The sequence below is a fragment of the Pseudorca crassidens genome, chromosome 10 (genome assembly GCF_039906515.1).
Source record: "Pseudorca crassidens isolate mPseCra1 chromosome 10, mPseCra1.hap1, whole genome shotgun sequence".
Taxonomy (NCBI): Eukaryota; Metazoa; Chordata; class Mammalia; order Artiodactyla; family Delphinidae; genus Pseudorca; species Pseudorca crassidens.
The window spans coordinates 60,194,913-60,222,426 of NC_090305.1; the positions used below are offsets into that span (position 1 = coordinate 60,194,913).

The following is a 27,514-nucleotide window of genomic DNA, read 5'->3' on the forward strand; positions in this document are numbered from 1 at the left end:
TAGAACAGGTTACCTGGATGTAGTCGTATGTGTTCTACTAGACAAGGCTACTTGCTCTGCGATACCTACAGCCTGCTCTCAGAGCAGTCTGCGGACCTCTGGTGAGCCACAGATCCTTTCAGGAGGTCTCACGAGGTCAAAACTATTTTCATAACAATCTAAGACTTTATTTGCCTTTTTCACTCTCATTCTCTGATGGGTATACAGTGGAGTTTTCCAGAGGTCACACGATAAGTGACTACCAACAGTCTGAATGCAGAAGCAGATATGAGAATCCAGCTGCCTTACATTAAGCCAGATATTAAAGAGGTGTAAACTTGTAAACAATGTTACTCTTTTCACTACATTTGTTTAGAAAGCAGTTATTTTTAGAAAACATGTTATTTATTTTAACCTGCAATGGGTTTATTACTATTGTTTTAAAATAAATTAATAAGTTGACATATTTTGAATTATTCAGCTTTAATTTTTTTTTTTTTTTTTTTTTGGCAGTATGCGGGCCTCTCACTGCTGCGGCCGCTCCTGTTGCGGAGCACAGGCTCCGGACGCGCAGGCCCAGCAGCCATGGCTCACAGGCCCAGCCGCTCCGCGGCATATGGGATCCTCCCTGACCGGGGCACAAACCTGTGTCCCCTGCATCAGTAGGCGGACTCCCAACCACTGCGCCACCAGGGAAGCCCTCAGTTTTAATTTTTAATACAGTAAATATTGATAGCTATAACCTCTAAACAAAGTTCCTTGGGGTACTTCCTAATTTAAGAGTATAAAAGGGACTCAAGACCAAAAAGTTTGAGAACCCTTGACTTCTTCACACATTTACGTACTTACTGATGACATGAAAAAGGAAAAAAAAGTTCTTTTGCCAACAACTAACACACAACAGAATCTGATCTTCAGTTTCAAGGCAACGCTTTATATTGGACCTATTTTAGTAAATGGCTCAGTTAACTTATAAGAAGAAAACCTTACATTTTAAAATTTTCTCTTCAGCTTCTTTAAGGTGTGATGTTGACGAAGGACACCATGTGGGAAGCCAACCAGTTAGCCATCCTGACCTGGAGCATCAAAAACAAAATACAAATAAGTGAGTTAATGCTCTTCTCAACTCCCAACTGTTACATAGGGAGAAGAAAAGCAGAATAGAAAGTATACTGTCCGTGTGATGAGGAAGCTATCTGTATGTGACAAATTCACCTAATAGGTACAAAGCATTGTGATAAAGTACTGGGATACAGATACCTTCAACCTGAGAACCTACAAGTAGATCTCCAAGTCCATCTTACCTTCATGGATAGTCAGATTCCACATAATCAAGCAGAGACTAAAAATGGGCAGAACAAGAAAAGACAAAAAAGGCATTCCACCACCCCACTGCAAGACAGTTTCTTATCAGGGTGGAAGTACAAAAAAGTTAAAGACCATGAGTACGATCATTTCAATGGCAGGTTCACAGCAAGTACAAAATATACCTACTGTGAGGGCTGAGAGAAGAGACATCTTATTAAAATATGAGATTTTTTTTTAAGTTTCAAATCTCATGGTTAAGTGTAGAACACACCCCTAATACAAATGCAGAGGATGGGCCCATGTCCAATCTACCTAGCATGAACGGTTAACTTTTAAAAGCTTTGGATTCCAGCAAACAGTAGATGATAAGAAGGCCCCAGGCATCTGGCAGAAGACAGCGGAAACAAAGAGAACAAGGAAGCAGGCCTTGCGCAAGAGGAGACAAAAGGCATGGGGAGGCTGGAACTGACACACTTTCCTCTTAGCCAACCAAGGAGAGGGTGAGCCTTCAACTCCTGGTCTAGCAGCAGACCCCAGGCATATCCTAACAATCTGAGATAATGCAGGGCATTAGCAGTCATCTGACAGTTAGCAAGCGCTCAGCATATGGCCAGTATCACTTAAAGTGAGAACTTTCTCATCAAAGAGAAAATGAATTAAAGAAGAGAAGCCAACTACTGCAGAGTCCAGATGAGAGGTAAGAGCCAGAACGAAGGCTTTGGCAACAGGAATGGAGACAAGAAGATGAGGAATATTTAAAATTAAACAGGGGGCTTCCCTGGTGGCATAGTGGTTGAGAGTCCGCCTGCCGATGCAGGGGACACAGGTTCGTGCCCCAGTCCGGGAAGATCCCACATGCCGCGGAGTGGCTGGGCCCGTGAGCCATGGCCGCTGAGCCTGCGCGTCCAGAGCCTGTGCTCCGCAACGGGAGAGGCCACAGCAGTGAGAGGCCCGCGTACCACAAAAAAAAAAAAGAATAGCTGTGAAAAGAGAAATGTGCTAAGTTCTAAATGCGCTGATACAGCATCTACCTTTTCTAAGCTTTGTAGGCTCATCCTACTGCATTTCCCTTCCCTGTAAAATTCCTCTGGGCGTTATGTATAACAGGCGCTCAATAAATAATGTTTGCTGAATGATTAAGTCACTCACAAACCAAGGTACTCTCCGTCCAAGCTACACCCATTTCACAGATGTGAACACTGAGGCTCAGAAATGCAGGCCCAAGAGTATTCAGCTAGTAAGTGACATAAGCAGAGATGTGACCTGAATTCTGAGTGACTTCAAAACACTTTTTATCTCAGGTGACTACCTTCCTTAAAATGTCTGAGGAGTTGTCAGAATAAAATCACATTCCTTAAATCTGCACAGAAGATGCTTTACAATCCATCCACAGGTTACTTCGCCCCATCTTGTCTTTTCACATTGTACTTTTTTTTTTTTGCGGTATGCGGGCCTCTCACTGTTGTGGCCTCTCCCGTTGCGGAGCACAGGCTCTGGACGCGCAGGCTCAGCGGCCATGGCTCACGGGCCCAGCCACTCCGCGGCATGTGGGATCTTCCCGGACCGGGGCATGAACCCGCGTCCCCTGCATCGGCAGGCGGACTCCCAACCACTGCGCCACCAGGAAAGCCCCACATTGTACTTTTTCAATACCTCATAACTCCCAAAATTTCATGTTATTTTATGCCTCTATGGCTTTTCCCTCTGCCCAGAATACCTTGCCTTTTCTGAGATACTGTCCCTGATCCTGATGCCAAGAGCACAGGTGATTAGTCAGTCCTCTGGCCCTTGTTACAGGTATAGTTACTATTGCTGTGGTTACTTGTCTATTTATCTGCCCTACTGCACTCTGAGCACAATGAATACTAAACCCACGTTAAAAGTCATTCGTATATTGCCAGTGCCAAACACACTAACCAGCTTGTGGCCACGTGAGTGCCTGGTAACTGTGTGTGTGAAATGAAGGCCTTGGTCAAATGAAATACAAGAAGCGGATGGAGGAAGGCAAATGAGGTTCATTTCTATAGGCAGAGAGCACTTACAGTTCCACTAGTTCTTTATCAGGTGACAGGATATGGGCAAGATGTGGGCCTGAAACCCCCCCAAAACAAAACAAACAAATGTCAACGCAAAAAGATCAGTCAAGAAAAGGGTAATCAATAGAATGAACAATTTAGGAAGGTGATGAAAAGCACTGTAACTCACATTTTTTCTCATATATATATATTTTTCCTTTTTATCTGCTAGTCAACTTTCTTCTTGTCTCTTTAACTTCAGATGTAAAAACTTCCTAGTAAGGTCCGTAAGTAAGCATGTATATATGTATGTATGTATGCATGTACACACAAACACAGGATTAAAGGACAGGACTATAAGCAGATGTATTTGGTCAGGTTTTCATGGCATGTGGGTTATACTATGGAGATATTATGTGAATAAAAGAATGTCAGGGTTCCAGTTCAAGATGGAAGATCCTGATCTCACCTCCTCCACACGCACACTGAAATCTACAGCTACACATTCAACAACTTCCTCTGACAATAACCTAAAAACTGGCAGAGCAAGGCCCTCCACATCACCCAAACCAGAGAGAAACCACATCGAAGCAGGTGGGAAAGGCTGAGACACAATCTCACAATAAACCCCACCCTGGTGCAGCGACCCACAGTCGGGAGGGAACTCAAAACCCAGAGCTTCTCCCTGAGGAGCAAAGGGCTCATAACCCACATTGGGCACCCCAATTTTTAAGACTGGCAGCTGAAAGATGAGCCCCCAAAATGTCTGGCTTTGAAGACCAATGGGGCTCAAGCCCATGAAACACATGGGGTGTGGCAAATCGAGGAATGGCTCTGAAAGTGCTTGTGTGCAGACTCACCTGCACCAGGGCCCAGCACAGAAGCAGCCTTTTGAAATCACCCAGGCTTTACGTGAAAGAGACTAATTTCCTAATTTTAAAGCAATGGCCGAAGCAGCAGGGGCCTGCTGGGATGCTCTCCAGGGATGGAGACTGGTGGACACCATCTTCCTGCTCCCCCTCTGCCATTTTATGTTTGGTGACCCAGTTTTTATGTTTGCTACCCAGAGGACACCCCTTGATCACCTGGCTCTGGCAGTCAGAGGGGCTTGTGTTCCTGGGTCCCATGGGACTGTAACAATCAGAGAGACAGTTCTTGGCAGACTGCCACTCTCAGGACACCACACAGACAGTTGACAGAAACACTTCCCTAGTCTCTCTGAGAAAGTGGCCTATTTGTTTGTCCAGGAGTTTTGGCCTTAGAAGCAGGTTTCTGGTTTGGCACACATTAACGACTACAGAGGTGCTTTCATGGAACAGAGGCTGGGAGATGCCATTTTGCACTCACCCTCTGCCTTGCTATAGCTCACCAATATCTCCCAGAAAGGAGCTTGTGTACTCCTCTGGAGCCCTGATTTGTGCGACTGCTACCCAAGTGACGCATCCAAACCTGGAGGCCAGCAAGGCTTACGGTTGTGGTCCCACAGCAATATATATATATACATATTTGCATTATTTAAAAACTGATACCTAAGGTTTTGGCTTCCATTCAGCCTGAATCTAGGTGCTGACTGAGATACTCCCCTTTGGGACACTGGCTTTGGCACATCCTCAACTACTGGGAACCAGTAAAAATAAAATAAGCTTCTTGGACAATCACAAAGGTTTGAAAGACACGAAGAGCTAGGGCAGGGTTAAACAATAAGGTTTGTCTCCTATGGTCAACCCTTTAAGACTGGGAAAAGTGGTTGTTTTTCATCTATTGCACAGAAACCAACAGAGAATCAAGCAAAATGAAGAAACAGAGGAATGTGTTCCAAACAAAAGAACATGATAAAACCCCAGGAAAAAAGAAAAAAAATGCTAATGAAACAAAGATAAGTAATTTACCTGATAAAGAGTTCAAAGTAATGGTCGTAAAGATGCTCACTGAACTTGGGAGAATAAACATGGTGAGAATTTTGACACAGAGACAGAAAATACAAGAGAGTTCCACACAGAAATCACAGAACTGAAAAATATGAACTAAAAAATACACTAGATGTGGGAATTCCCTGGCAGTTCAGTGGTTAGGACTTGGCACTCTCACTGCAGGAGCCCGGGTTCAATCCCTGTGCAGGGAACTAAGATCCCAAAAGCCACACAGTGTAGCCAAACAAACAAACAAAACAAAACACTAGGTGAGTTCAACATCAGACTAGATAAAGCAGAAAAAAAAGGATCAATGAACCCAAGACAGGGCAGAAGAAATCACCCAAACAGAGCAGGAAAAAGAAAAAAGAATGATAAAAAAAAAAATAAAGATACCATAAGGGACTTGTAAGAAAACATCAAGCTGAGTAATATTCACACTTTAGGGGTCCCAGAAAAAGAAGAGAGAGAGAAAAGGGCAGAAAACTTATTTTAAGAAGTAAGGGCTGAAAACTTGCCTAACCTGGGAAAAGAAAAAGACATCCAGATCCAGGAAGCCCAGAGAGTTCCAAATAAGATGAACCTAAAGAGACCCACACAAAGCACATTATAATTAAAATGCCAGAAGTTAAAAACAAGGAGAGAATCTTAAAAGCAGAAAAAGAAAAATAATTTTTTATACATAAGGTACCTCATAAGTCTCTCGGTTGATTTTTCAGCAGAAACTGCAGGACAGAAGGGAGTGGCATGATATATTCAAAGTCATGAAAGAAAAAAAATTTCGAACCAATAACACTTTAACCAGCAAAGTTATTCAGAACTAAATAAGAGGTAGAGTTTTCCATACAAGCAAAAGCTAAAGGAGTTATCACTACTAAACCAGCCTTACAAGAAATGTTAAAGGGATTTCTTTAAGCTGAAAAAAAACAGCACTAATTACTAAGCAGAAAACATATCAAAGTATAAATCTCACTGGTAAAGGTAAATATACACAAAGGTAGTGCACTAACCACTACTGAAACTAGTATGAAGATTAAAACACAAGGGACTTCCCTGGTGGGACAGTGGTTAAGAATCCACCTGCCAATGCAGGGAACACGGGTTCGAGCCCTGATCCAGGAAGATCCCAAATGCCGCAGAGCAAATAAGCCCGTGCGCCACATCTACTGAGCGTGCACTCTATAACCCGCAAGCCACAACTACTGAGACCATGTGCCACAGCTACTGTAGCCCGCACACCTACAGCCCCATGCTCCACAAGAGAAGCCACCGCAATGAGACGCCCATGCACCGCAATGAAAAGCCCACGCACCGCAACGAAGAGTATCCCCCACTCACCGCAACTAGAGGAAGCCCGCATGCAGCAACGAAGGCTCAACAGAGCCAAAAATAAGTTTTAAAAAAAAACAACAAATAAATTTATTTTAAAAAAAAAGATTAAAAGGCAAAAGTAGCTAAATCAAGTAAACAACCTAACTTTATACCTCAAGAAAAATCTCGAGTAAACAACATAACTGTATACCTCAAGGAACTAGAAAAGGAAGAAACAAGGCCCAAAGTTAGCAGAAGGAAGGAAATAACAAAGAGAAAAAATAAGTGAAACAGAGACTAAAACGACAATAGAAAAGATGAGTGAAACCAAGATTTGGTTCTTTGAAAAGATAAAACTGACAAACCTTTAGCTAGACTCACTCAAAATCAAAAATGAAAAAGGAAGCATTAAAACTGACAGTACAGAAATACAAAGAATAATAAGCTACTATGAAAAATTATATGCCAACAAATTGGACAACTGAGAAGAAATGGATAAATTCCTAGAAACATACAACCTTCCAAGACTGAATCATGAAGAAACAGAAAATTTAAACAGAATGATGACTAGTAAAGAGATTGAACCAGTAGTTTTAAAACTCCCTACAAAGAAAAGTAAGAGACCAGACAACTTCACTGGTGAATTCTACCAAACATTCAAAGAAGAATTAATACCAATCCCTCTCAAACTATGCCAAATAACAGAAAAGGAGCAACACTTCCAAACTCATTTTACAAGGCCAGCATTTCTCAATACCAAAATAGACAAGGACACCACACAAAAAAGAAAATTACAGATCAATATCACTGATGAACATAGATGTAAAAATCCTCAACAAAATGTAAGCCAACTGGATTCAACAATACGTATATTAAAAGGATCACATACCACGATCAAGTGGAGTTTATTCCAAAGATACAAGAATGGTTCAACAATCGCAAATCAATGTGATATACCACATGAATAAAATGAAGGATAAAAATCATATGATCAAGAGAGACCTTCAAGAAGGTGGAGGAGGAAGACATGGAGATCACCTTCCTCCCCACAAATACATCAAAGATACACCTACATGTGGAACAACTCCTACAGAACACCTACTGAGCGCTGGCAGAAGACTTCAGACTTCCCAAAAGGCAAGAAAATCCCCATTTACATGAGTAGTGCAAAAGAAAAAAGAAAAAACAGAGACAAAAGAATAGGGACGGACCTGCACCTCTGGGAAGGAGCTGTGAAGGAGGAAAAGTTTCCACACACTAGGAAGCCCCTTCACTGGCAGAGATGGGGGGTGGGTGGGGGGGAAGCTTCGGAGTCACAGAGGAGAGTGCAGCAACAGGGGTGCAGAGGGCAAAGCGGAAAGATTCCCACAGAGAGGATCAGTGCCAACCAGCACTCGCCAACCTGAGACGCTTGTCTGCTTACCCTCCAGGGCAAGTGGGGGCTGGGAGCTGAGGCTTGGGCTTTGGAGGTCAGATCCCAGGGAGAGGACTGGTGTTGGCTGCGTGAACACAGCCTGAAGGGGGCTAGGGTGCCACAGCTAGACAGGAGAGAGTCTGGGGAAAAGTCTGGACCTGCCAAGGAGGGAAGAGACCACTGTTTTGGGGGTGTGCGAGGAGAGGGGATTCCTTCCCCGTGTGCCCACAGAAGGCAGAGTACCGCCTAAATGAGCTCCTGAGATGGGCGCCAGCCACAGCTATCTGCTTATATCCCAGATACAGGCATGAAACGCTAATGCTACTGCTGCCACCAAAAATCCTGTGTGCCAGTGCAGGTCACTACTCACACACCCCCGGGAGCCTGTGCAGCACATCACTGCCAGGGTCCCGTGATCCAGGGACAACTTCCCCAGGAGAACACACGGTGCACCTCAGGCTGTTGCAATGTCATGCTAGCCTCTGCCGCCACAGGCTCGCCCCACATTCCAATTATGACTACCGTACCCCTCCCTCTCCCTGATCTGAGTGAGCAAGAGAGCCCTAATCAGCCGCTACTTTAACCCCCTCCAGTCTGGGCAGGGAACAGATGCCTGAGGGCGACCTACACACAGAGGCAGGGTGAAAACCAAAGCCGACCCCAGAAGCTGAGCAAAAAAGAAGAGAAAGGGTAACTTCTCCGTGCAGCCTCAGGGTTAGCAGATAAAACCCCACAATCAACTTGATGAACCCTGCAGCTGTGGAATACCTGAATGGACAACGAATATTCCTAAAACAGAGGTGGTGGACTTTGGGAGCAACTGTAGACTTGGGGTTTGCTTTCTGCAACTGATTTGTTTCTGATTTTTATGTTTATCTTGGTTTAAGTTTTAGTGCTTGTTATCATTGGTGGATTTGTTTATTGGTTTGGTTGCTGTCTCTTATTTTTTTATTTTACTGTTTATTTTCTTTCTTTTTTCTTTTTTTTCTTCCTTTCCTTCTGAGCTGTGTGGCTGGCAGGGTCTTGGTGCTTCACCCGGATGTCAGGCATGAGCCTCCAAGGTGGGAGAGCTGAGTCCAGAAGACCACCAGAGATCTCCCGGCCCCACATAATATCAATCGGCGAGAGCTCTCCCAGAGACTCTGTCTCAACGCTAAGACCCAGCTCCACCCAACGGCCGGCAATCTCCAGTGCTGGACACCCCATGCCAAACAACTAGCAAAACAGGAACACAACACCACACATCAGCAGAGAGACTGCCTAAAGTCATACTAAGTTTGCAGACACCCCAAAACACACCACCAGACATGGCCTCGCCCACCAGAAAGACAAGATCCAGCCCCAATCACCAAAACACAGGCACCAGTCCCCTCCCCCAGGAAGCCTACACAAGCCACTGAACCAACCTCACCCACTGTGGACACACACCAAAAACAATGGGAACTACGAACCTGTAGGCCGTGAAAAGGAGACCCCAAACACAGTAAGTTAAACAAAATGAGAAGAAAGAGAAATATGCAGCAGATGAAGGAGCAAGGCAAAAACTCACCAGACCAAACAAATGAAGAGGAAATAGGCAGTCTACCTGAAAAAGAATTCAGAGTAAGGACAGTAAAGATGATCCAACATCTTGGAAAGAAAATGGAGCAAATACAAGAAACGTTTAACAAGCACCTAGGAGAACTAAACAGCAAACAAACAATGATGAACAACACAATAAATGAAATTAAAAATTCTCTAGAAGGAATTAATAGCAGAATAACTGAGGCAGAAAACAGAGAAGTGACCTGGAAGATAAAACAGTGGAAATAACTGCTGCAGAGCAGAATAAAGGAAAAAGAATGAAAAGAATTGAGGACAGTCATAGAGATCTCTAGGACAACATTAAACACACCAACATTCAAATTAGAGGGGTTGCAGAAGAAGAAGAGAAAAAGAAAGGGCTTGAGAAAATATTTGATGAGATTACAGTTGAAAACTTCCCTAACATGGGAAAGGAAATGGTCAATCAAGTCCAGGAAGCATAGAGAGTCCCATACAGGATAAATCCAAGGAGAAACACACCAAGACACATATTAACCAAACTATCAAAAATTAAACACAAAGAAAAAATATTAAAAGCAGTAAGGGAAAAGCAACAAATAACATACAAGGGAATCCCCATAAGGTTAACAGCTGATCTTTCAGCAGAAACTCTGCAAGCCAGAAGGGACTGGCAGGACATATTTAAAGTGATGAAAGGGAAAAACCTACAACCCAGATTACTCTACCCAGCACAGATCTCATTCAGATTCGATGGAGAAATCAAAACCTTTACAGACAAGCAAAAGTTAAGGTAATTCAGCACCACCAAACCAGCTTTACAACAAATGCTAAAGGAACTTCTCTAGGCAGGAAACACAAGAAGGAAAAGACCTACAAAAACAAGCCCAAAACAATTAAGAAAATGGTAACAGGAACATACATATTGATAATGACCTTAAATGTAAATGGACTAAGTGCTCCAACCAAAAGACACAGACTGGCTGAATGGATGCAAAAACAAGACCCATATATATGCTGTCTAAGAGAGACCCACTTCAGACCTAGGGACACATACAGACTGAAAGTGAGGGGATGGAGAAAGATACTCCATGCAAATGGAAACCAAAAGAAAGCTGGAGTAGCAATTCTCATATCAGACAAAATAGACTTTAAAATAAAGACTATTACAAGAGACAAAGAAGAACACTATGTAATGATCAAGGGGTCAATCCAAGAAGAAGATATAACAATTGTAAATATTTATGCACCCAAGATACGAGCACCTCAAGACGTATGGCAAATGCTAACAGCCATAAAAGGGGAAATCAACAGTAACACAACCACAGTAACACAATAACAGCCATAAAAGGGGATATCGACTTTAACACCCCCACTTCCACCAATGGACAAATCATCCAAAATGAAAATAGACAAACACAAGCATCAAATGACACATTAGACCAGATGGACTTAATTGGTATTTATAGGACATTCCACCCCAAAACAATAAAATACACTTTCTACTCAAGTGCTCATGGAACATTCTCCAGGATAGATCATATGTTGGGTCACAAATCAAGTAATTTTAAGAAAACTTGGTAAATTTAAGAAAACTGAAATCATATCAAGTATATTTTCTGACCACAATGCTATGAGACTAGATATTATGAGAAAAAAACTGTAAAAAGTAAAAACACATGGAGGTTAAACAATATGCCACTAAATAACCAAGAGGTCACAGAAGAAATCAGAGGAAATCAAAAAATACCTGGAAACAAATGACAACAAAAACATGACGACCCAAAACCTATGGGATGTAGCAAAAGCAGTTCTACGAGGAAAGATTATGCAATACAATCCTACCTCAAGAAACAAGAAAAATCTCAAATAAACAACCTAACCTTAAACCTAAAGCAATCAGAGAAGGAAGAACAAAAAAACCCCAAAGTTAACAGAAGGAAGGAAATCATAAAGATCAGATCAGAAATAAATGAAAAAGACATGAAGAAAACAATAGCAAAGATCAATAAAACTAAAAGCTGGTTCTTTGAGAAGATAAACAAAATTGATAAACCATTAGCCAGACTCATCGAGAAAAAAACGGAAAGACTCAAATCAGCAGAATTAGTAATGAAAAAGGAGAAGTAACAATTGACACCGCAGAAATAAAGGAACATGAGAGATTACTACAAGCAACTATATGCCAATAAAATGGACAACCTAGAAAAAATGGACACATTCTTAAAAAAGCACAAACTTCCGAGACTAAACCAGGAAGAAATAGAAAATATGAACAGACCAATCACAAGCACTGAAATTGAAACTGTGATTAAAAACCTTCCAACAAACCAAAGCCCAGGAGCAGATGGCTTCACAGGTGAATTCTACCAAACATTTAGAGAAGAGCTAACACCCATCCTTCTCAAACTCTTCCAAAATATAGCAGAGGGAGGAACACTCCCAAACTCATTCTACGAGGCCACCATCACCCTGATACCAAAACCAGACAAGGATGTCACAAAAAAAGAAAACTACAGGCCAATAAGACTGATGAAATTAGATGCAAAAATCCTCAACAAAATACTAGCAAACAGAATCCAAGAGCACATTAAAAGGATGATACACCATGATCAAGTGGCATTTATCCCAGGAATGCAAGGACTCTTCAATATATGCAAATCAATCAATGAAATACACCATATTAACAAACTGAAGGATAAAAACCATATGATCATCTCAATAGATGCAGAAAAAGCTTTCAACAAAATCCAACACCCATGTATGATAAAAACTCTCCAGAAAGTAGGCACAGACGGAACTTACCTCAACATAATAAAGCCCATATATGACAACCAACATCATTCTCAATGGTGAAAAACTGAAACCATTTCCTCTAAGATCAGGAATAAGACAAGGTTGCCCACTCTCACCACTATTATTCAACATAGTTTTCAAAGTTTTAACCACAGCAATCAGAGAAGAAAAAGAAATAAAAGAAATCCAAATTGGAAAAGAAGAAGCAAAACTGTCACTGTTTGCAGATGACATGATACTATACATAGTAAATCCTAAAGATGCCACTAGAAAACTACTAGAGCTAATCAATGAATTTGGTAAAGCTTCAGGATACAAAGTTAATGCACAGAAATCCCTGGCATTCCTATACACTAACAACGAAAGATCAGAAAGAGAAATTAAGGAAACTATCCCATTCACCAATGTAACAAAAAGAACAAAACACCCAGGAATAAACCTACCTAAGGAGGTAAAAGGCCTGTATGCAGAAAACTATAAAACACTGATGAAAGAAATTAAACATGATACAAACAGATAGAGAGATATACCGTGGCCTTGGACTGGAAGAATCAACATCGTGAAAATGACTCTACTACCCAAAGCAATCTACAGATTCAATGCAATCTCTATCAAACTACCAATGGCATTTTTCACAGAACTAGAACAAAAAATTTTACAATTTGTATGGAAATACAAAAGACCCTGAATAGCCAAAGCAATATTGAGAAAGAAAAACGGAGCTGGAGGAATCAGACTCCCTGACTTCAGACTATACTACTAAGCTACAGTAATCAAGACAGTATAGTACTGGCACAAAAACAAAAATACAGATCAATGGAACAGGATAGAAAGCCCAGAGATAAACCCACACACATACGGTCACCTTATCTTTGATAAAGGTGGCAAGAATATACAATGGAGAAAAGACAGCCTCTTCAATAAGTGGTGCTGGGAAAACTGGACAGCTACATGTAAAAGAATGAAATTAGACACTTCCTAACACCATACACAAAAATAAACTCAAAATGGATTAAAGACCTAAATGTAAGGCCAGATACTATAAAACTCTTAGAGGAAAACATAGGAAGAACACTTTATGACATATATCACAGCACGATCCTTTTTGACCCACCTCCTAGAGAAATGGAAATAAAAACAAAAATAAATAAATGGGACCTAATGAAACTTAAAAGCTTCTACACAGCAAGGGAAACCATAAACAAGACAAAAAGTCAACCCTCAGAATGGGAGAAAATATTCGCAAACGAAGCAACTGACAAAGGATTAATCCAAAATATACAAGCAGCTCATGCACCTCAATATTAAAAAAACAAACAACCCAATCCAAAAATGGGCAGAAGACCTAAACAGACATTTCCCCAAAAAAGATATACAGATTGCCAACAAACACATGAAAGGATGCTCAACATCACTAATCATTAGAGAAATGCAAATCAAAACCTTAGTGAGGTATCACCTCACCCTAGTCAGAATAGCTATCATCAAAAAATCTACAAACAATAAATGCTGGAGAGGGTGTGGAGAAAAGGGAACCCTCTTGCACTGTTGGTGCACATGTAAATTGATACAGCCACTATGGAGAACAGTATGGAGGTTCCTTAAAAAACTAAAACTAGAACTACCATATGACCCAGCAATCTCACTATTGGGCATATACCCTGAGAAAACCATAATTCAAAAAGAGACATATACCACAGTGTTCACTGCAGCACTATTTACAATAGCCAGGACATGGAAGCAACCTAAGTATCCACTGGCAGATGAATGGATAAAGAAGATGTGTCACATATATACAGTGGAATATTACTCAGCCATAAGAAGAAACGAAATTGAGTTATTTGTAGTGAGGTGGATGGACCTAGAGTCTGTCATACAGAATGAAGTAAGTCAGAAAGAGAAAAACAAATACCGTATGCTAACACATATATATGGAATCTAAAAAAAAGGTTCTGAAGAACCTAGGGGCAGGACAGGAATAAAGACACAGACGTAGACAATGGACTTGAGGACACGGGGAGGGGGAAGGGTAAGCTGGCACAAAGTGAGAGAGTGGTATGGACATATACAGACTACCAAATGTAAAATAGATAGCTAAGTGGGAAGCAGTTGCATAGTACAGGGAGATCAGCTCGGTGCTTTGTGACCACCTAGAGGGGTGGGATGGGGAGGGTGGGAGGGAGACGCAAGAGGGAGGGCATACATGTATATATGTATACATATAGCTGATTCACTTTGTTATACAACAGAAACTAACACAACATTTTAAAGTAATTATACTCCAATAAAGATGTTTTAAAAAATCATAGGATCACCTCAATAGATACAGAAAAGGCATCTGACAAAATTCATCATCCATTTATGATTAAAAAAAAAGTCTCAACTAAGTTGGTACAGAGGGAACATACCTCAACATAACAAAGACCATATATGACAAGCCCACAGCCAACATCACAGTTAATGGAGAAAACCTGAAAGCATTTCCTCTAAGATTAGGAGGAAGGCAAGGATGCCCACTATTGCCACTTCTATTCAACATAGTATTAGAAGTCCTAGCCAGGACAATTAGGCAAAAAAAGAAATAAAAGGCATCCAAATTGGAAAAGAAGAACTGCCACTATTTGCAGATGACATGGTGTAATATATAGGAAACAATAAAGACTTCACCAAAAAACAAAAAACTGTTAGAACTAATAAACAAATTCAGCAAAGTTGCAGGATACAAAAATCAATATACAGAAATCTGTTACATTTCTATACACTAATAATGTAGTATCAGAAAGAGAAATTAAGAAAACAATCCCATTTACAAGTGCATCAATAAGAATAAAATAACTAGGAATAAAGTTAACTAAGGAGGTTAAAAGTCCTGTACACTGAAAACTGTAAGACACTGATGAAAGAAATGGAAGAAGGCACAAAGAAATGGTAAGATATTTCATGCTCATGGATTGTTAGAATATTGTGAAAATGTCCATATTAACCAAAGCAATCTACAGATTCAATGCAATCCCTATCAAAATTCCAATGCCATTTTTTCACAGGAATAGAACAAACAATTCTAAAATTTGTATGGTACCACAGAAGACTCCAAATAGCCAAAGCAGTCTTAAGGAAGAAGAACAAACCTGGAGGATTAACACTCCCTGATTTCAAACTATATTGCAAAGCTATAGCAATTGAAATAGTAATGGTGCTGGCATAAAAACACAAACACAGATCAATGCAACAGAACAAAGAGCTCAGAAATAAACTCACACATATATAAATTAACTTATAACAAAGGAGCCAGGACTATTCAATGGGGGAAAGGATGGTCTCTTTCATCAATGGTGTTGGGAAAAGTGGAGAGCAACATGAAAAAGAATGAAACTCAACCACTATTTTATATCATACACTCAAGATGGATTATAGACTTGAATCTAAGACCTGAAAGCATAAAACTCCTAGAAGAAAACAGTAAGCTACTTGACAATGGTCTTGAGGATATTTTGAATCTGACACCAAATGCAAAGACAACAAAAGCAAAAATAAATAAGTGGGACTACATCAAATTAAAAAGCTTCTAGGGCTTCCCTGGTGGCGCGGTGGTTGGGAGTCCACCTGGCGATGCAGGGGACGCGGGTTCGTGCCCTGGTCCGGGAAGATCCCACATGCCGCGGAGTGGCTGGGCCCGTGAGCCATGGCCGCTGAGCCTGCGCGTCCGGAGCCCGTGCTCCGCAGCGGGAGAGGCCACGGCAGTGAGAGGCCCGCGTACCGCAAAAAAAAAAAGCTTCTACACAGCAAAGGAAACCATCAACAAAATGAAAAGGCAACCTACTGAATGGGAGGAAATATTTGCAAATCATAAATTTGATGAGAGGTTAATATCCAAAATATATGGGCTTCCCTGGTGGCGCAATGGTTAAGAATCTGCCTGCCAATGCAGGGGACATGGGTTCGAGCCCTGCTGTGAGAAGATCCCACATGCTGCACAGCAACTAAGCCCGTGTGCCACAACTACTGAGCCTGCGCTCTAGAGCCCGTGGGCCACAACTACTGAAGCCCGCGCACCTAGACCCTGTGATCTGCAACAAGAGAAGCCACAGCAATGAGAAGCCCGCACACCGCAACAAAGAGTAGTCCCCGCTCGCCACAACTAGAGAAAGCCAGCGTGCAGCAACGAAGACCCAACGCAACCAAAAATAAATTAATTAAAAAAATATATATATATATGTAAAGAATTCATACAACTCAATAGCAAAAAACAGTCCAATTAAAAAATGGGCAGAGGATTTGAATAGACTTTTTGCCAAAGACGACATACAGATGGCCAACAGACATGAAAAGATGCTCAACATCGGTAACATCAGGGAAATGTAAATTAAAACCACAATGAGATATTCCCTTACACTGGTTAGAATGGCTATTACCAAAAAGATAAGAAATAACAAGCGATAGAGAGGATATGGAGAAAAGGGAACCCTTGCACACTGTTGCTGCTGGAAATGTATAATGGTGCAGTCATTATAGAAAACGGTATGAAGGTGCCTCAAAAAATAAAACTACCATAGGATCCAGCGATTCCACTTCTGGGTATTTAACTGAAGAAAACAAAAAAAGTAACTTGAAAAGATATATGCACCCCCCATGTTCACTGAAGCATTATTTACAATGGCCAAGATATGGGGAAAAAAACCTAAGTGTCCATCAACAAATAAATGGATAAAGAAAATGTGTATAATACACAAAATATATACATAATGGAACAGTATTCAACCATAAAAAAAGAATGAAATATTACCATTTGCACAGCATGGATGAACCTAGAGGGTATTATGCTAAGTGAAATAAGCAGAGAAAGACAAATTCGTATGATCTCACTTATATGTGGAATCTTTCAACAACAATAAACTCAGAGATAAAACAAACTGGTGGTTGCCAGAGGTGGAAAATGGGTAAAATGGGTGAAGGGGGTCAAAAAGTAAGAGCTTCCAGTTACAAATAAAGTAAGTTATGGGGATGTAATGTACAGCATGGTGACTATAGTTGATACTGTACTGCATATCTGAAAGTTGCTAAGAGAATAAATCTGAAAAGTTCTCATCACAAGAAAAAAATTCTGTAACTATGCATGGTTAACTAGACTTACTGGGATGATCATTTTGCAATATATAAAAATATCAAATCATTATATTATACCCCTGAAACAAATATATGGTATATGTCAATTATGTCTCAATAATAAAAAAAAGAATGATAGAACAGAAGATCCATAATAGCCTACATTATAACAAGGCTCTAGTCTAATGTTCTCTGCTGCCAGTTTCAAATCTTCTGAATTAACAGGAGATAAGACCTCTAGGCATCTCTGACAAATGCTACCTGTAACTTATTATCAAGGTATCAAGATAATAGAAAACATTACTACTATTAGTTTATTGTAAATATATAAACTATTTACAAATTATCAAGGAAAAACAACTCAAGCCTTCAGCAACGAAATTTTCAATTTATTCAACAATCTTTTCAATTGTTGAAAACAGCAGTTTAACAGGCAACTAAAAGGAAAGAATCTCATGATCTTTGGAGCTTAAAATAAAAAAAGTCCTTGACAACATGGTCATCAATGTCTATGTTCGGCCACAAATATATGAACTAGTACCTACAGGAAGTTACTTACAACTCAATCTCATCAATTTTTTTCAACAAATATCCCTCAAATAATAGCACAGTTCTTGGCCAAAGAGAATCAGAGATCAGTACAACAACAAATAAAAGTGAAATGAACTATAACCTACTACTGTTCCCACTTACATCATAGACATGTTGGGGCAGAGAAAACACAAATGCAATCTTTGTTTCAGTCTTCAAAAAAAATAATATTAAAAAAAAACTCAGTCTCTGAATACCTACTATGCACAAGGCACTAGAGTTTAAAATGTGATATATCAGCCGGTAATACAAGACTCATGCCTACCTCTACCTATTTACCACTCATCACAAAACCAACTTTCAAAGGATAGGATTGTCTTGTCTAAGCATTTTTCCTCTTAGTGACTGGCTTAACTCAAAGAGAAGGGGCAGAACAATGCTTTTATGTTTGCAAGGCTACTGTATTACATTAAAAATTAGGGCTCTTCAACCACAAGAGGCACCAATACTCTCCAAGTTTTTACAGCAGCTTTTTCATCAAAGTAGATAATTTTTTTTTAAGTGGAGCTTTTCTAAAGTATATTTAAACTGAAAAATCTATATTTAACAAAACATAGTAAAATATTTTATTTTCACTGTTAACGGAACTGTAAAGATACCTCTCCCCTAAGCCACGATAATGTTTCTATCTAATCGGTTTTTGCCTTAACCAGATGACAATGTTTTATATAAACTGCCTTTACTTCTTTCTTAGAGTTATTATTCTACAGGACTGAGTGTTAGCACATAGTAGGTTCAAAGGAACATTTTTAAAGAGTGAAAAGCAAGGGTCTATCTTTTCCACCCTTTAGGTTATCACCCTTTGTTCACTGAGTTCCCACACCTTAGCTTGCAACCTCTATTGCTTCAACCCTCTGAAACAGCAGTCCCCAACCTTTTTGGCACCAGGGACCAGTTTCGTGGAAGACAATTTTTCCATGGACCGGGTGGTGGGGGGGCTGTTCAGGCGGTAATGTGAGCAATGAGGAGCGGCAGATGAAACTTCGCTCACTGGTCCACCGCTCACCTCCTGCTGTGCGGTACCGGTCCACAGCCTGGGTGTTGGGGACCCCTGCTCTAAAACACCCATCCAACCTCACTTCCTGCCTTTGGGGTAAATTGACCTCATCTTCAAAGAAACCCTCTGCCTCTTCCACAAAATCTCCTATGCCATTCAGTGTTGTTCTGCATTTCTAGGCTTAGTGTGTGGAAGACTGGAACTAAGGACATGAGATTGGAAATAAGGACACAGACTGAAGTTTGTCAGATATCCAGCCATACTTCTGAGGTCACAAAAACCAAAGTAAAAATTAAATTTACCAAGGCCATAATACAGTGAACAAGATACAGGGCTGCCTCCTTAGAACTTTGGAAAATACACAGAAAAGCAAAAATTAACTTCTCTAATTTATTTAAGCAGATCAATAAACACCATCATACATTGCTGAGGCCCTAACTTCAGAAGAGAAGAAAAGTGTCAATCGCAATGTAAAGATAAGCCATTCACTGAAGGAACTATATCTATCTATGGCATCAGGAAGGCTTACCAATGTGCACCAAAAGGTTTTCTACACTGTCCATTTGTTGAGAACTGACCTCATTAGGAAGGCTGACGATCTAAGCCCTAAAGCATCTTATCAAAAAACTAAATAATCTTGCTTTATAACCTATAACAGATAGAAGGAATCTTTTTAGTGAGCAGACTTCTGAGTAAGAAAAGCTTTAAAACACTACACTAACGGTGGCAACTGTAAGGAAGCCAAACAGGATGTGCTTAGCATACTAACAGAGTTTATTAACTTAAGAATGTGATTTTAAGTATCCCGAGTTTGAGAGATAAAACTGAATATTTTTTCCCTTAACTTTTTTTTAAAATTAATTTATTTTTGGCTGTGCTGGGTCTTTGTTGCTGCACGCAGGCTTTCTCTAGTTGCAGCGAGCAGGGGCTACTCTTTGTTGCGATGCACTGGCTTCCCATTGCGGTGGCTTCTCTTGTTGCGGAGCACGGGCTGTAGGCGCACGGGCTTCAGCAGTTATGGCTCTAGGCGCACGGGCTTCAGCAGTTGTGGCTCGCGGGCTCTAGAGCGCGGGCTCAGTAGTTGTGGTGCACGGGCTTAGCTGCTCCATGGCATGTGGGATCTTCCCGGACCAGGGATCGAACCCATGTCCCCTGCATTGGCAGGCGGATTCTTAAACACTATGCCACCAGGGAAGTCCTCTCTTAACTCTCTATGTAATCTTTTGTTAAAAAAAAATATCTTTAACATTGCACTTGTATCCTAGGACATCAACATGTAAATTGGCTAGTAATTCCTGTTTTGTTCTCTAAGGCATCTGACTATCTATAGTATTACTAAATCTGATTTGCACAATCTGTAAATATTGTGAAACAGTGAAAGAGGTTTCAAAGTATTCTGAAGAAAATATACAGAAGTCTGGTCAATTTCCACACACTCTTGGCCACTTAAATAACATTTCTAATTAGGTTATAAGTAAAGAGGATTTCATTATATTACAATTTTGTTTTAAATGGCCTCCCTCCCTATACTGGTACTGTCAAGAGAGAAAAACTATGTTTATTACTGCTCTCTATATAAGCTATTCTAAGCACTCTATGCACAGTAGTCTATCTCATTTAGAGAAACTATGAGGTTTTGATTTTATTATAAATATCCAAATTTATTAGACATATGAATATACACATTCCTCTGAAATAATTCCTCAACCAATGAATGACTGAAAACTTCCAAGCTGAAAATGATAACACACTTGGGCAAATAAAGACCTTCTTTCCTGGGAAATGACTTCTTAAATCCTATCCTGGAAAAGAGGAAGAAAAAAAAAATAGAGTATGTCTCACACAATCATAATTTAAGTGACTAATATGCCATTTTATTTTAAATAAATAATGCTAGTGATTCAAATTATCACAACCATTAGACCAATGACAACACAGGCCCTCTAGTATATTTTAACACGTTAATTAGCATTCTTTTAACTATTTTTCATTTCTAACCTGTAACTTTTACTTTTTTTACTATTATTTTTTTCTATTTTTTAAGAAACTTTTATACAATTTTTAAACATTACTGTCCTAACCTGTGACTTTTAAAGACCTAGAGTTGGAGAATTGGTGTTTTAGACATAGTCATGTGCTGGTAATATTTTCCCCCATTTGTTTCCTACCTTCTCACACACAGTAAACAAGCCATTCTAGAATCAGACACATCATCATCCAACATACATAATTAAAGAAACTACATGTGTACTTTTAGATTTACATTGTTTAATAAATCCAAGTGACATTTTGTGTTAATTCCAAAATAAGTTCATCCACTAGATAAAGAAAATAAAAACTAAAAATCCTAAGTCTCAAACTGAATAATAAGTTTTAATAAAATCATCTTTCTATACAATTTTTTTTTATGATTCACGATCAGGAGTGAGAGATTATAGAACTGTGGAATCAGACTAAATATCTAACTATACAATGTTTCTGAATGGCTATTATAAACAATACAGACTTTAAGGACTCATTCAGAGACACATTTGATTCTGAAATGTATTATTCAGTGTTGTTTTTATTAAGTGTACCATCCATGGGACTTTTTTTTTTGCGGTACACGGGCCCCTCACTGTTGTGGCTTCTCCTGTTGGGGAGCACAGGCTCTAGACGCGCAGGCTCAGCGGCCATGGCTCACGGGCCCTGCTGCTCCGCGGCATGTGGGATCTTCCCGGACCAGGGCACGAACCCGTGTCACCTGCATCGGCAGGCAGACTCTCAACCACTGCGCCACCAGGGAAGCCCCTACAATCTTTTGTTAAGTTCTTTGTCATAGGATGAAATCTGCATTTGCTGGTCTGTAATTGGCATTTTGGAGAACAGGCAAAACAGTGAAGCATGGTTCCCTGTTGGTTCATCCAAGGTCAAGGAAAAGAATCATATTCCCAACCCCTCCAATATAATTTAAGTTCATGATCCTAATGGCTCAAACTCATCCTAGTCAAGTTCAAACTTTGAATTTCTTATGAATACATCTATTGATGTCCTTTGGATATTTTAGGATTAAAAAATTTAAATCACAAACTGCAAAATGAATAATCAAGTACTAGGTTTTTGATCTTAATATTTGTTTCAGCCTAAGTTTACAACAGTTGAAGTGTTTGATTCTTAAAAATGTATTGAAGCTTTCTATTTGTAAAGCCTCTTTAGGTTCTATCAGACATTTGAATAAGACAAAAGCTTTGTCCTCAATGAGCTGACAAAACAAATATAGAAAACTCTACTACAAGACATGGTGGAGATGCCATGAAGAACGTTTTGGAAAATACCATGGACCTTTAGAGAAGGAAGATCACAATCTGTTTTGGGTCAGAGAAAACAACTTGAACCAAGTCATGTGGAAAAGGGAAGTGAGCAAGAAACATGTTCAGGAAACAATGAAAGACACAGCTTGGCCAGAGCCCAGTGCACAGGGAGGAAATAAGATTCCAAAGACAAGAGCCATGCTGCCTGTAAAGGGCTCTGAAGTCAGGCTGAGGACATATAATAAAGTCACTGTGTGTGGCTGTGCTACAAGCAAGACTGTGCCTCTTGGGGGTGTGAAAGTAACGAATAAATTACACTGAAAGCATAGGGACAGAACATATTACTAAAGCCTGCAATAAATCAGAAAAGGGAGTAACGGGGATCTGAACCAGGTGGCCCCCAGATGACAGTGGGAATGGAAAGGTGATGTTGCACTTAAAATCTACTGCACGTGGTAAAGGAGTTGGTATTTGGAGCAATGAAGGCAGGGGAGGGCGAGTGGGAAGCCGGTGCCACAGTTCTTAATCTGGATGACCAGAAGAAACTAAATACCTAAGTGCCCTAACAAAAATAGGAAGTCAAGGGGAAGAACTGAGATTTTTGTATTGTTAGTTCAGGGGAAGGCGGTGCAAATGAGATTCTGGTCTGGACTTGTTACATTTGAGGAATCAGTTGCAAACATTTGGCACACAGAAACATCACTGAGTACTGAAGAAGGCTCCATCCTGAGGAGATTTCAGCCCTCTCCACAAACAGGATAGTTAAAAGAAGTGTGAGTAAACAAGGCAAAAATGAAAACATAGATGGAGGCAGATTGGAGAATGACTCCATTTAGAGAATGGGGGGGGCAAATAAAACTAACTACTGATCTCAGGTAAGACAAGAAGCAAAATGTCGGAAGATGGCTCTTATCAGACATTCGCTAGAATGTCTGGTAAGAGTCTCAAAAGGGAGTAGCTATCTTTAGTGTCAAACACTAAAAAGGACCCAAGAAATATAAGTATTGAGAAAAATAAAAGTCCACTGGGATGTGGCACTGAGAAGTTCTGTGATGTTTAATAAGTCAGGAGGTAACGACTTGGAAAGGGGAGATGGTAACAGAGAGGAGTCACTTATCTTAGAAGTCTTTTAAAAGATAGGAGAGTGGACTTCTGTCTCTTATTTCCAAGGCAAAGAAATACAGTAAAACTCTAATGAAATCCTGTAGTGCAAACCCACTGGAGGGGAAAAAAAATCCCTTATTTATTACTATTTGATGATTTCCATGGTGTAAGTACTACCACCATGGCTGATTTCAAGATGCCAATGGTTGGCAAAATTCCTGAAAATTTAGTAATAACTCTGGACCACCACTGCAAACTGCTACTCTGTGGTCTACTCTGCAACTCAGCAATTCCGTGACAGCCTTCCTCTAAACTCACCTGATACTTAATTATTCTCTGGGACAACCTTGCAGCAATTCACAGAAATCTACCCAGCTCTTGTTACATATTGCTTTCTCAACTGTATTACAACTGAAAAGGGTTAGATGTTGAAAGCCAAATGGCTCCCAGGCATGCCTGTCTTCACTAAGAAGGAAACAACAAGAATTACATACTCCAAAAAGCCTTCAGGTGACCTTTTTTATAATTGTTTCCTTTGTTAATGTCATTGTCCCTTATAAATCTGAGATGTCTTGAGAATAGGGAACTTGATTCAAAGACTTCAGTTTTCCCACAATCCACTTGGCTCTTGGGATAGTTCTATTGTTGATCAACCAATTAAAAAAAGTTTTAAAGTAAGCTCTGTATCAATGAAGGAATAAGTAACGAAGTATCAGTGGAATAAGCAAAAGAAACATGAACCAAACATCCTAGTAGGCCCAATCGTGGTGAGAGGCAGCAGAGATATGTGACAGCTCCTTAGACTAAATCCAGATACCTAGGGGGCTCCAATCCATCCCTGCTACTTGCTGGTGGGATGCTAGCAGCAGTCCCAGTTGCAGTTCCACCTGAAAAATGGGAACAGTAGTACCTAGCACACAGGGTCGACCTTAAGGTTTAATATGAACACATTAGGGAACACCCAGCAGGAACAGGTACTTACTTGTTACAGTTCACAATGCCATACCAGTTTGTACACTGGACACTGATCAAGTGTATCACCAAGAGCACCAAGGAGGCCCACCTCTAACAAGGAACTGCGGCTGGTTAGCTGCTAAGGATAGTTTATAGTCTGTCCCCAGTGACCTCCTGCTATCACCCAAAACCACAAATTCCTTTCATGGCTGTGCCCTGGACTCCCAAGTCCCACAACAACATGGAGGCCAAAGAGTCCTCCTAAAAGCAATCTGAGAGCCAAAAATGTTGTGACAAAGAAGAGGGTAACAAGCTAACAGGTTCTGACTTGTATTCACACAGCCTGCAGCATCTCACCTCAACAAGGAAGTTCATCAACAAACCAAAATAATGGACCTATTCATCATATAAACAAAACTCAAGAGAAGAACCTAGTTTCTAATATTTCACAACTCTTCCCCTCTGTCATCTTTCCAAATACCTCTGTCTGTCATGATACTTTATATTCCCTTCTGTCATTTAGTTTTTCATATGCTAATTTCTCCCGACATCTGAAATAGAATTGTTGTCAAAATATTAAACATATATGGGGGGTAGCACAGAAGTTTATTTACTTTCCAATCTGAATGACTGGCCTTGAGAAATAGGGCAATAATGTTCATAGCAATTTAATTTTTCCACTAATTAACTGCTATTCATCTACTGCCAAGTGCATGAAGTTACAGGTAGAAAAGAATAATACAAACAGTATATTCGTATATCAAAAAGTTTCCCATTAGAACCCTCCTAAACTGTTGACGGGAACGTAAATTGGTGCAGCCACTATGGAAAATAGTACGGAGATTCCTTAAAAAGCTAAAAATAGAGCTACCATATGACCCAGCAATCCCACTCCTGGGCATATGTCCAGAAAAGATGAAAACTCGAATTTGAAATGATACATGCACCCCGATGTTCACAGCAGCACTATTTACAAGTGCTGGAAGACATGGAAGCAACCTAAGCGTCCATCAACAGATGAATGGATAAAGAAAATGTGGTATATATATACATTGTGTGTGTGTGTATATATACACACACACACAATGGAATATTAGCCATAAAAACTAATGAAATACGACCGTTTGCAGCAACATGGATGGACCTAGAGATTATCATACTAAGTGAACTAAATCAGAGGAAAACAACTATCACATGATACCACTTACACGTGGAATCTAAAAGAAAATGATACAGATGAACTTATTTACAAAACAGAAGCAGATTCAGACATAGAAGACAAACTTATTACCAAAAGGGAAGGGGGGAGGGATAAATTAGGAGTTTAGGATTACCAGCTACACACCACTATATATAAAATAGATAAACAGGACCTACTGTATGGCACAAGGAACTGTATTCAATATCTTGTAATAACCTATAATGGAAAAAAACCTGAAAAGAATATGTGAATATATATATATAGATATACATATATACACACTGAATCACTTTGCTATACACCTGAAACTAACACTACATAGTAAATCAACTGCACTTCAATAAAATAAAAATTTTTTAAAAAGCTTCCCGTTAGACATCTGTCCCACCACTTCCATAAAGTTTCCTACACATAGTGTGTCTTCTGAGAAGCAAACGCACACATCTCTCCAGTAACGCCAGAACACTTGGAAGCAAAGGAAGATCTCCATTTGAGAGATTACTGACTCTGAATTTGCTACCCATATCGTGTTAATTTTCTTTCTATACAGCATCTGTAAATTAAACGTCCTCTGAAAGCTCAAGCCACAGACTCACTCCCCCAGCCCCTTTCCCCCATTCTGGGCTCCTCCTTCCCCCGACACTCCCTTCCCTCCCGCGGCTTCTGGGGTGAACGTGGGCTCGCCATCCAACACTGTCCCGAAGAAGCGCCGCCCCTTCCTCAGGCTCCCGAGACGCTCGGCCGGGTGGCACTTTCGTTCTCGCCCCGGGATGGACCGAGCACAGCGCGAACCTGAGGTCCGAAGCCGCGCTCGGAAGTGGACAGAGTGACTCAGCCGTTTCCCATAACTCGAGTCAGGTGCAGGGACGCCGGTCAGCACTCGCGGGCCGCGCTGGGGGCAGGGCTGGGTCCGCAGCCGTCTCTGCCCGGAAGGAGACCTCAGCGGACGACCAGCCCGGACTGAGTGCCGGGTCACCCCCGCCGCCCGCCCCGCCGAGCCGCTGACACGACCCCGCGGCGGCCCCTCCGCGCGGGGGTCAAGCGGCCTCCCGGCGCCGCCTGGGTCACACTCAGACCCGAAGGGCGCCCGCCGGGGGCAGAGCGAGGCCAGGGCTTCTCCTCCCGGCGCCGCGCGGATTCGCGCCGGGGCCGGACGACAGAGCCGCCGGGCGAGTTAAAGAGTCCTCGGCGCTGCCCGCGTGCCCGAACCTGACGTAGCCCTCGCCACACTTACTTCTCATTAGCGTCCACAGAGTCCACCTCCACCTCCTCAGCCGCCATGGCCGCCGTCGCCGCGCGAGCTTCCGGCTGTACTTCCACGCCGGCTGACAGGCCGACTGGGAGGCCGGTACCCGCCGCCGCCCTTAAGGCCGCCGCCAGCGTAGGAGTCGGCCGCCCCATCGCGTGACCGGGCGGTGCGGCCGCGCGCCTGCGCGTGCCTGCGCGTTCCGGGCCATCCTGACCCCCCCTTCGTCCACCAGTCACGCATGCGTCCTCCCGTCCGACGCGCTCGGGTGTGGGCGCTAGGCGGGGCAGTCAACTTGGGGGAAACGAGAGTGGCCCGGCAGAGTTAGGTGGTAACTAACTTCAATCATAACCGTATTAATGCATCATCCGCTGATATTGATTGTCAGGTGCTGGGCACTGGACAGACACCTAGCAGTTCCCTGGGGAATGAGGCGCGACCTTGCCCTGAAAGAGCCCATCTAGTATTCGATAGATGCTGCAATAGCGAATGGAAATGCTGTAATGGAGGAGCTGTGTGGCCTGCCGCCGGCCCTTCCTCGCAGGTGGGTGGCCTAGGGGAGAGGGCGACCTTGAGTCAGTTGATATTCACTGATGTGCGGGACACTACTCCAGACCCTGGAGTTACTGTAGTGACCAAAACCAGCAACTCCTGTCCACCCCGCGCTGTGTACACACGGGAGGAATGTAAAGAGTCGGCGTTTAGGTACTTATGAGTTCTTGAGAGTACACCACTAATGTAAATATCAACACT

General features: G+C 41.3%; 1 protein-coding gene across 4 annotated transcripts in view; it reads right to left on the reverse strand.

Moving 5' to 3' along the window:
* Window positions 1-26,931, reverse strand: part of ABHD5 (abhydrolase domain containing 5, lysophosphatidic acid acyltransferase) — a 45,925-nt gene extending 18,994 nt beyond the window's left edge. For 3 of the 4 annotated variants that reach the window (XM_067753880.1, XM_067753879.1, XM_067753881.1), the window contains exons 1-2: window positions 26,750-26,931; window positions 970-1,055 (exon numbers count right to left, since the gene is read on the reverse strand). In XM_067753880.1, coding sequence (XP_067609981.1) covers window positions 970-1,055; window positions 26,750-26,916 — 253 coding nt within the window. In that variant the 5' untranslated portion in view covers window positions 26,917-26,931. The remainder of the gene's footprint in view (window positions 1-969; window positions 1,056-26,749) is intronic. The other variant, XM_067753882.1, reaches the window with a different exon arrangement.
* Window positions 26,932-27,514: the final 583 nt, after the last annotated feature.